The sequence below is a fragment of the Lingula anatina genome, chromosome 3, assembly GCF_051362555.1.
Source record: "Lingula anatina isolate TDL-2025a chromosome 3, LinAna3.0, whole genome shotgun sequence".
Classification (NCBI taxonomy): domain Eukaryota; kingdom Metazoa; phylum Brachiopoda; class Lingulata; order Lingulida; family Lingulidae; genus Lingula; species Lingula anatina.
Genome location: NC_141769.1, coordinates 30587475 through 30598377, shown reverse-complemented (window position 1 = coordinate 30598377; position 10903 = coordinate 30587475). Strand labels below are relative to the sequence as shown.

Genomic DNA, 10903 nt, shown 5'->3' with positions numbered 1-10903 from the left:
TTTGCTGCAAAGTTTCATCCAAATTTGGTTCCTTAGCGAAAGTCATTTTTGAAAGTAAAGAAATAGCAAGCAGGTGGCATGATATGGACCCAGGAGAGACTTAATGTCCATGTTCTGCATTAATTATGTTATGCTAATAAGACCAATGTCCATGCATCCACCAGTAAACTGACAAATATCAAAGTATGGAATTAAAGGGGGGTTAAGGTGGCTGTATCTACATTGTTGCCAACAACCCCAGCCTGAACAGAGGCGGGGCAGATACCAACTGCCACATGTACTGATGTATTGAGGCAGGGTCAAGTTATCACGGAGAAGCTGGAGATTGTGCTGCCTCATAGTAACACGCATTGAGAAAGTTCACAGCAGTAATCAAAATCTTTGTTAAGCACAGCTCAAGTAATTCTAGGGAATGAAAAGTTAAAACACATACTAACTTGTTCACCATTCCATCTCTTTTTTTATTTAATTTATTTATTAAGTATTGCGTATCAAAATACAACAGAATCATTTTACATTTAAATGGCTAAATAAAATATATATATATATATATATATATATACTTAATTTAACACATTTTAAGCAAAAACATTTTTAAACAAAGCCACAGGATGCGGCTGCTCCCTTGCATGACCATAATCCTCATTTTCCCTTTTGACCATCTGCTGTGATATTCTGTCACCATCACTTTCAAGGCTGACCAATTTTTTATCATGGCCCACTTCTGTATCATTTTCAATTTTGACCAATGTAAATGTATGGGATACTCCATCACTATCAAGGCAGACCAATTTTTTATCATGGCCCACTTTCGTATCATTTTCAATTTTGACCAATGTAAATGTTTGGGATGCTCCATCACTATCAAGGCAGACCAATTTTTTATCATGGCCCACTTCTGTATCATTTTCAATTTTGACCAATGTAAATGTATGGGATACTCCATCACTATCGTGAGAGGCTAAATTTTTATCATGGTTGTCTTCTATATAATTCTTTGTATGTGATTTCAGAATGGACGACACATCAGTGGGATCTTTTCCTTGTTGATCACATTTATTTCTGCTGAAAAATGCCTTGTAACAAAAATCACACTGATATGTTTTCTGTCTATTTTTTCTTTCATACAAAATGCCATTACTTTTTAGAGTATATATCGTACCACAGTGTGGGCAGTTAAACAGTTTCTCAACATTGTGGAGACTTTCATGTTGAATATGACCACATTTATGAGAAAATGTCTTATTACAGTACTGGCATTTGAAGGGTTTCTTTCCAGTATGAATTCTTTCATGTACAATGCAATAGGTTTTCCGGGTAAATGTCTTATTACAGTACTGGCACTTGTATGGTTTCTCTCCAGTGTGAATTCTTTCATGTTCAATGTAATTCTGTTTATTTTTATATGTCGTATCACAGTGCTGGCATTTGTATGGTCTCTCTCCAGTGTGAGTTCTTTCATGTTCAATGCAATTTTGTTTCTTTATATATGTCTTATCACAGTGCTGGCATTTGTATGGTCTCTCTCCAGTGTGAGTTCTTTCATGTTCAATGCAATTCCGTTTATTTCTACATGTCTTATCACAGTACTGGCATTTGTAGGGCTTTTCTCCAGTGTGAATTCTTTCATGTTGAATGCAATGCTCTTTCTGAGCAAATGTTTTATCACAGTGCTGGCATTTGTACGGTTTCTCTCCAGTGTGAATTCTTTCATGAATAATGCAATGTCGTTTACTTTTAAATGTCTTATCACAGTGCTGGCATTTGTATGGTCTCTCTCCAGTGTGAGTTCTTTCATGTTCAATGCAACTCCGTTTATTTCTATATGTCTTATCACAGTTCTGGCATTTGTAGGGCTTTTCTCCAGTGTGAATTCTTTCATGTTGAATGCAATACTGTTTCTGAGCAAATGTTTTATCACAGTGCTGGCATTTGTACGGTTTCTCTCCAGTGAGAATTCTTTCATGAATAATGCAATGCCGTTTATTTTTAAATGTCTTATCACAATGCTGGCATTTCAATGGATCTTCTCCAGTGTGAATTATTTCATGTTCAGTGCAATGCTGTTTTCGAGTAAATGTCATATCACAGTACTGGCATTTGTATATTTTCTTTTCAGCATGAATTCTTTCAGGAACAACAGAAGCATTTTCAGGGGAAACAATTAATGTTTTATAGTCCTGGCACTGGTATTCTTGCATGATGTTCTCAATTTCTTCAGCAGCGCTACTTGTATGCTTGCTTGATCTTCACTGTTCTATAAGAAAAAAAAAATTAATCTTCTGATGAGGTAAATACTTACCCCTACCCTGTGCATAACTCCCAATATACATATACTGCAAAAGTGCCCACAAAACCTTCGTACTGACAAATTGGCTCTTAGCAAGCCTTAGCAATGTCCGCAGTTCAGCTAAAACAGAGACTCTCCCGGCATTTTCTCGGCAGCAACCTACCGTGCCAAATGTGGATCAAAATAAACGGAGGACTTATGCAAAGGTGGTAACTTTGTTACAGTGATCTTTATTCTGGGTCCAAAGTTGGATATTGCCAAAGATGGAGCTCATAAAATGATGACGTCACCAAGTATGACAATTTCTGGAACAGCTGATAAAACAGGCCTTTGAAGTCAATTTTTGCAAGGAGTTATAACTCCTTGATTTTTGGACACAAAACTCGACCAAATACTATTATGAAGTTTCTTATAGTGTCAATTACAGACAATCCTTAGGAAATCGTTTCGTATTATACAGGAAATTATATCTGAATGGATATTTTCTGCTTACTTTCTGTGACAAATACATATACACAGCCCTGAAATTTAAGTACAGTGTCATATGTCATTAATTTTAATTCAGTGTGTTTGAAGGCAGCTTTTGGGTCTTTAATCTCAGTTCATTTTGTTTTAAATTACTTTTATCGAGTTTTATTTTATTTACATTTTTAAGACACACTTTAAATATATTTTAATTCAGTTTAATTTTAAAACTATTTTTAATTTTTGTTTGGTATTAATTCTGATTCTACAGTATTTATAGTAATAATAGAATTAATCATTATTTGTAGATATATTCTTTATTTCTTGGTCAGTGATTGTTAGCCCATGAGTAAACTGTATTAAAATCTGACATGGCATAAAGCATGTCATGTTATGTTTTATTTAAATAAAAACAGGCAGACAATGAGATAACTTTTTATTGAATTCAAATTACAGTGGGAAATACAGATGTATTTGACAAATCCTTTTAACAGTTTCTTATAACAGCAGCTACAATCAGCTGACAATTCAATGTTTTGTTCTTTATCTCTTTTCCTCATGGTTTACAATTACAACTACAGTAAACATTTATTAATTGGTGCACCTATACATGTGTATTGATCAGCTTTGCTGAATCTAGGGTAGCGCTAACACTCGCCAATTTAGCCAAATGATAAAACTGACTTAAACTGGCTAAAGAAAAAGGGCCTGATTTGACTTGTTTTAGTCAAATTATACCCATTTTGATAACAAATTGACAAAAATTTGGTGATTTGGCTAAGCCAAAAAAATTGCTAGCACTACCCCAGTGAAGTGTAGTGTTAAAAAAGGTTAATACAAAAGTACATGTGCAACTTGTAAGTTATTACATTTTTAGTCTTACAATATTGAAAATGCATAGATACAAAGCAGACACAATAATTCATTTCTTAGAATGATAATAAAAAAAAATTCAGAATGATAAAAATATTGTTTTAAGTCTTCTCGCCTCAAACAAATGTAACATTTTGTGTAATAGCAAGTGGGTGTGTATGTGACTGAGTACACATGAGTGTATGTGTCATGTTTTCTGTATTTTGTTCATGCTCTCCACATTAAAAGTCAGATACACCTAATCTGTCCATGGTGCTTCCTACTCAATTATCACATCCAGTGTGTATCAGTGTCTTAGACAAACATTTGTGCTGATTACTGGGCATATGGATAGAAAGACTATATACAAGTTGGACAAACAACAAGTCTGTCCATTAAATAGAATCAAATGGTGACTCTCCTCTCTTTATACTATAGAAATTGTTTTAGATCTTTAGCAGTCTGCAACGTAAACCACTGGTCCCACTGGCAATGCCAGTAAAATATCAGATGTCAAGGCAAATGTGATAAACTATTCATTATGTCATGGTTACCCTTGCAACAGAAATGGCCTTAGGCCCACTGATAGCAAGTTATTAGTTTATCACATTTGGCCAAAAGTTGCATTTAAAGCTAAAACAACCCTAGTTCAAAGAGAGGAGAATAGACATTGTCTGAACTTCAGTCTTTTAGCTACTAATAAAAGTTGAAAACCTTTTTACTATGCAAATGATGCCTAATACAAATATTAATAATAATACTAATATCAGTGATATTATAGCCAAAATCAAGCCCAAATTAGGAATATAATTTTCTGCTACAATCTCTGTCCCCAAGGAGTGCATTGGTTTTTCAGTTGGCTTTGTGTCAGCAATTGGGGAAATGGGCTTAGCTTGCTCAGCAGTAACAGTAATGTTTATAGTGAAACTGCATTCTTCCATTGAGTCCAAAGCAACATATGCAATTAACTGCCCGGAATTGGTGACCCCATCAATTGTGATGTCTGTTCCGGCCGTCGACACATTTACATCATCTGCTAATGTTGGACATGATGGCACACTTCTTGAGCTGCATTCAAGCAGACATTTGCTAATGTTTTGAACATTGTGCGCTATTCGTGTCTGTAGTAAGTCTTTACTGTCCAATATTTGTTGGTTAATGAACTCCAGACTAATTTTCACATGCTGTCCTTGCCCGACAAAAATCTGTACGTTCTGTTCTTGTCCCCTGACTTGACCAGTTTGGACTGGGACAGTCTCGCTTGCATCATACACAGCTAGGTCATAGATTTGACTCTGATTTTGGTGATTTTCATCCAAGCCAACACACATATAGCAACCTCTATCTGATAAATCCAGGCCTTGTAGAATTAAATCTCCTCCAGACACCTTTCTACCAAATTCACTGTTATTCTGAACCAAGGTGGTAACTGGATCACCGTTTCGATAGCAGGCCACTGTCCTTATGGATTCCGTCCTCAAAACAACTGTTCCCCCTTTGAAACCTACAACTGGGATCACAGGTCTCGCACCCAAAGCACCTGAAATAAGATTTAAAAAGAAGTTGAATAATTTTTTTTCTATTTACATCAATGATAATAAAACTAAACATATTATTTAAAGGGATAATAACTCTTCGTTTTGGCCAAAAAATGAATTTTCCTGGAGTGAACAACAATTTTTCCATACTTACCATTGGTTAATGAATCCATTTTTACATTCAAAGTTAGTCTCTGGTTTTTCTTCTAAAAAGTTTGGTTTTTTGTTAAAATCTCTTAAGAGATTATAACAGAGTACAGCCATCAGTGGAGGTCACGTGATCTGAAGACAAGCTCAGATATCAAAATTATAGCTATAGCTGCCGTTTTTGTGGTAAAACAGAATATATTATATTTCTATGAGTTATTCACAATGTTTTTATTGTGAAATATAGATATCATACGAAGAGTTATTATCCCTTTAACCTCTTTACTGATATAATCAGATGTAAATAAACCTTACATAATACTTTCAAGAAAATGAAAATGCCCAAATGCCAATCATGGACTCGGCAAAAGCTGTACATGTTGTTGCTCAGAATTGGGATATGAAACTGCCTTCTACCATTCATACAGACTGATTTCTCACTAGGCTTTCAAAGATGTGTCTTTGGCTAATTCAAGATATTTTTCTACTGTGCATTTTGCTACAGAATTAATATCACTCATTTGGCCTCCAGTCACTGGCCTCCATTAAAGAGCTTATGAAAAAGGAGCATGGACTATTATAGTCATGTGCAGCTTGCCTTATCAGGCCTACCCAACTACCAGACTCGGCACCGAATGATCCTGAATTCACCGGTAGATCAGACCACACTTCCCGTTTTCAAGGTGTGTGTAAGATCGCATTACACAGTATCATACCCTGAACAAATTTTGATTGGTGATGCAATGCTTTTCAACCCCGCTGAGAATCGTCACTTTCACATCGCGAACTAGGCAAGAGCTGTGTTGCGTCTGATACTGTGTAATGCAATCTGACACACATCTTGAAAACGGGTAGTGTGGTCTGATCTACTGATGAATTCAGGATCATTCGGTGTCGAGTCTGGTAGTTGGGTAGGCCTGCTTATATATCAAGTCCTCAAATGACACTTATTCACAGCTGCCACAAGCATTTTGGCCAAATACACTAAATTTACAAACAAACAGCAATGTAAAGTACGTAGCTTGGAAAATTAAAGGTACATAAAAGTTTACCATCTTTGAGGCTGAGCCGATGTCTGCTTCTATTTTACTTGGATTTTTCATTTTACAGTTTATTTTACACAATTCTATTTCACAAGCTATTTTATTTTATGGCTCCCATTTCACAAAGAATCTTAAATCCTTAGTTGACTAGCGCTAGCTGAGTGACCTAGCTAGTGTTTCACAAAGAATCTAAAGTCCTAGCTCAGTACGTGTGCTTACCATAGTCGAGACGCACAAGAAACTCCTCCAAAAAAAAAGGAGTGAAACAAACATATAAGACATTATGTTTCATGGCCTTTTTGATCGTTTATCAACAATAAAAAGCAAACAAAAGTTCAAAACAAAGTTTGTTTTGGAACTTTATTGATTAGTTTAACTTCAATACAACTTCAAAGTAACAGTTCAGCCGCCATGTTATCCAGTGGCTCTTCTTGGCCAGTAATATTGCCAAGAAGAGCCAGAAACCAATATGGCTGCCAACCCGACGATATATAAGTCACGCTAATGTTAAGTTAAGTCAACGACATTTATAATAACCTAGTAATATATTTTGCTTTTATATCACAGTATTTAGTTGAGTATAACCGTTTTCTTTGTTATATTGTAACTGCATTAATTTTTTCAAGTGTATTGCACTGTGTTGCGCTAATGTTGCGCAATTCAGCTTCACCATTCTTGGGTTAGAAAAAACATGTAAGCGACCTTTTAAATTCTTCGCGAAACTTGACTTAGTGAGGTAAGGACTTAATTACGTTGGTAACCAAGCTCTTAGTCAGGGAACCCGACTTAAGTTCTTTTGTGAAACGTGGGCATGGTCTTTATTTTAGTATATGGCAGTCTTATGAATTGTGTTTTGTTTTGTGTCACCCACCCACTGAAGACGTGACCCACTACGGTCGTTTAAAACAGAAATGGATAGAAATGGGCACATATAGAACTCTACGTATGCATAGTAAACCTCTCTGTGGTCGCATTTGGGTTCTACTGGTATAAATAAAGTTACTTTTGCACCAGAAAGAAGTTTTATAGAACATTCTGGAGATACACTCCTGGAGGAAGTAATCTTGTCAAGGTCGCCATTTCGGTTTGCTGTGCATACCTGTACAGGTGTACTTCAGTCCATTTCTATGTTTTAAAGGGCCCTATTAAGCTTACAGGTAGCATTTTAACTTTAGCGAAGTAGAAAAACAGTTTAAATAATCATACATACCGCATATAGTTGGGAGAAAGAGCATAAATGTAGGTAACACCGACAGCCACATGTTGCTCGGTCCTGGTCTAGCTTCCTGGTCTACTAAGGTCTACTAGTAATGAATCGTAGCGTCAACGTTGTTCGATGACTCATTCGGCTGTGCCTAAAATTGCGCAACACAACGCAATATACGCTTGAAAAAACAACTCCTGTCGCAAATAAACACGTGAAACTGTCATTCCCAACAAAATAGGGTGATACTAAGTAAATAATATCGTATACCACTTCACAAATCGGCCAGATTTTCATGCCATGACTCATCAGGGATGGTGCGGTGGAATGACTTCACGCCTGCCGCAAAGGCCAAGCGCTGATTGTCCTTGAAGCTCAAAAACACATTCAGTATGACTAAACGGTTAGGTACGTCCACTTCCATATGTCGTCGGGTCGGTGTTAGGTAGTGCATTGCAGTAGATGAGATATATGTTTAATGGTGCTCAAGGGAAAAAGGCTGTAAAGCGGAAGAGAGACCGACCATGCTTTAATGAAAGTCTAACTGCATTTTGTGTTACAAATTACTTATGTTTTTGTTGGATGCGCGGCGCTTCTGAACTTTTCAATGAATGATTTGATATTCTCTGGAACTAGCTGCGGGGACGTCGCATTGTGACAAGAGGCTTTTCTTGGACAGTATAATTGCCAAGAAGAGTCTTGATAGCAGTCTGTTCCACGTTTAAAATATTGCTCAACGGTGTGTGTTTTAACAGCTTTCGATGCATTCACCAATATTCCTGGCAAACCCAACTCAAACGTTTTTACTGATAGTTGGGGTTATCTTAGCTCGCCGCTCCACCTATATATTGCATTCAAGGTGGCGGCAGTATCAACAAAAATGGCGGTGAGAGGCCGTTGTGTTTGTTTGGTTTCAAGTCTAATTTTTAATAATGATAAAACTTAATTCAAACATCACAGCCGCAGTTGGACTAAGTAGCTGTCGTTCCATATTCTTGTAAGTTATTGCGTTTTAGCTTTTTATTATTGCATAAGTATCAAATGGATTCAATTCATTTGCAAACACTCGTCGTAACATTTTGTAAACTACTTGCAACATGTTGAGAATACTCATAATTGAAATGAAATGTGAGGAAAAGTTTGAGTTTTTAACTCACTTAAAACCAATTGGAACTTACTATTTTCAGTATGTGAAAATTGCATTAGTGTTAGTAACGTTACTCTGTATAACTTATCTCAATATTAAACACCCGTATTTTTTTTTTAATTTTAATCTTCGTGTGGGAGTATTACAGACAGGTTTTTAATTACAGCTTTATAGCAAAACACTACTTGTGGAGCACAGAAAATTTGTTAAAGATACACCAATCATGTGTGGCCTTTTGTGGCTGGCAGTCTCGGTAGCTCAATCGGTAGATCAAGCGTCCAGGGTTCAAACCCCCAGCCGAGCCCGCTATGTTTCCCATATCATTTTAGTTCCACCAAAGATTCCCTTTTCCCATGTCTTAATGTATAGCAAGTAGTTTCATGTGATTACACTTCTATTTACTAGCTTATTGTCATTTGCACAGGTCTCTGTTTATCGTGAGTTAGCACAATGTAGAACATAGAAACTCTCAATATGAGTATTAATGAATGAAACTTCTTGATACATAACACCTGTTAAATACATTATAAATCTCAGTAAAAATACACTACCTATAACCACAATATTTATCTATTGCATGAAAAACCAGTGTAGAAATAACAAGTGCACGTACTTATAATGATCACTGTTATTTTGATTCAGATGATGGCATCAGTGTTCAAAGGCAGGCGTGTGACAGATCCTGTCCCTGTGGTCAGAGGACCCACATCCCCCACACAGTATGATACATCCCTGGGAGGTAAGGCCCTTACTTTAGAAAAGCAGATTAAAACCAGATGATCAGCATATTTCTATTTGATTGCAGGATATTGATTTACTGATTTAGCTGTTTTTTATTTGTCTTAAATTAAATCTATTGTCTAAAAAGGAATCTTCTCTGAGAAGGAAGCCAGGTTATGCTATCTCTTCTTATGAAACATATCAAATTTGCTTTGTTCTATAATATTTTTGTTTAAAACAGAGCAAACTACTAGTTATGTTCATCACATTAAAGTTATATAAATTGAAAAAATTTTTTTTAAAAGTTAATCTTTTTCAATAGCATATAACAGATCCTTTGGCTTTGCCTAGTTGATGGATTTTATTTTAATTTTCACCATGAAGGTTTTTGCATTGTACAGTAAACTGACTGCTGTAAATAATTTTATCTCTTAGAACAATAACAAATAAAAAGTGAAAGTAATTGTTTTCAGCTGCTGCCATGTTTTTTTTCCATTTATGGTTTATAAACAACAGTGATTGGGAAGGTTCAAACCACCCATGGGACAATGGCCCCTCCTAGGTCACCCTAAATGGGCCATTTTGCATATCAATGGGCCATGGCTCGACATTTATGGGCCATTTTTAAACATGACAAATATATTTGAAATATCTGTATCAATATTTTTGGGAATAATATGATAAGGTTTTGCAGTTAAAATTTGTTAATATATTTATTTAGTTAAGACTTATTTGTCTTTTTCAATAAAACCATTACAATGCCTTCTTTACTGAACTTATTTGAAGACTAAATGAAAAAACAAAATGATCAGAAAACATGAAATACTCATTAGTAATTGGTTTTTATTTGATGAAACCATCAACAAGAGGTAAACAATCTAGATCTCTGAAAACCTTGATTACTCAAAACTGAGAAAATGTAAATGAAATTGTCTTCACATACTGTCTAGTACTTATTAATCAGTCTTATTGAAAAGAGATGTCATTACTTAACGAAGTAATATCTTTTTCCTGTGCCACACATTCAGTGCATCCTCATAACTCATCTTACTCCCAAGAATCTTAACTCTTACACTGTTCGCAGTCGTACTGGAGCCAGGGCCATAGTTGAAGCCATCGAGGTTGGAAACCTCGTGCAACCTTAGAGTGAGAGGTGCTAGCACTAGCAGTAACACTATTGTCAGTGTCACTACTACTCATCGTGGTGCAAGGAGCGCTGCTCTCAGAAGTTGGTACATTTTCTTCCCCCCTTCTCCTTTGAGACTTCTTCCTGAACGTTGGACAGACCCTTAGACGAAGCGGTTGAAGTAAATAAACTAACTAATGTAGGCTGGTCTGGCGAGATTTTAAAAATAATTTTCGGCTGCATTTTTCTTTTCACTTCATCAAACTGCTGCTTGAAAAAATCCCATGTGCTTTCAGAACAAAAAGCAAGGTCACTTCTAATTGGATAAACATGACCTATAAACTGATTGGCCAATAAGATATCAGCTTTTA

The 10903-nt window shown here is 36.0% G+C and overlaps 3 protein-coding genes across 3 annotated transcripts in view; 1 reads left to right on the top strand and 2 right to left on the bottom strand.

Moving 5' to 3' along the window:
• Positions 1-454: 454 nt before the first annotated feature.
• Positions 455-2581, bottom strand: LOC106175243 (uncharacterized). Its single transcript, XM_087010106.1, has 2 exons — positions 2454-2581; positions 455-2257 (listed from the first exon to the last, which is right to left on the bottom strand). The coding sequence occupies exon 2, from the start codon at positions 2199-2201 to the stop codon at positions 579-581; it is 1623 nt and encodes a 540-aa protein (XP_086866232.1). The 5' UTR covers positions 2202-2257; positions 2454-2581; the 3' UTR covers positions 455-578.
• Positions 2582-3174: 593 nt separating this feature from the next.
• LOC147763213 (uncharacterized) lies at positions 3175-7972 on the bottom strand. Its single transcript, XM_087010108.1, has 2 exons — positions 7546-7972; positions 3175-5147 (listed from the first exon to the last, which is right to left on the bottom strand). Exons 1-2 carry the CDS (start codon positions 7595-7597, stop codon positions 4297-4299), a joined length of 903 nt encoding a protein of 300 aa, XP_086866234.1. The 5' UTR covers positions 7598-7972; the 3' UTR covers positions 3175-4296.
• Positions 7973-8259: 287 nt separating this feature from the next.
• LOC106175264 (centrosome-associated protein 350) overlaps positions 8260-10903 on the top strand; it is a 44415-nt gene continuing 41771 nt past the window's right edge. The window contains exons 1-2 of the mRNA XM_087010105.1: positions 8260-8278; positions 9329-9425. Coding sequence (XP_086866231.1) covers positions 9329-9425 — 97 coding nt within the window. The 5' untranslated portion in view covers positions 8260-8278. The remainder of the gene's footprint in view (positions 8279-9328; positions 9426-10903) is intronic.

Excerpts from the sequence above, each read along its gene's own strand:
- LOC106175243 (XM_087010106.1), bottom strand. The coding sequence starts at position 2,201 with ATGCAAGAATACCAGTGCCAGGACTATAAAACATTAATTGTTTCCCCT.
- LOC147763213 (XM_087010108.1), bottom strand. The coding sequence starts at position 7,597 with ATGTGGCTGTCGGTGTTACCTACATTTATGCTCTTTCTCCCAACTATA. Across the intron at positions 5,148-7,545 it reads CTTTCTCCCAACTATATGCG|GTGCTTTGGGTGCGAGACCT; the intron begins GTATGTATGATT and ends ATCTTATTTCAG.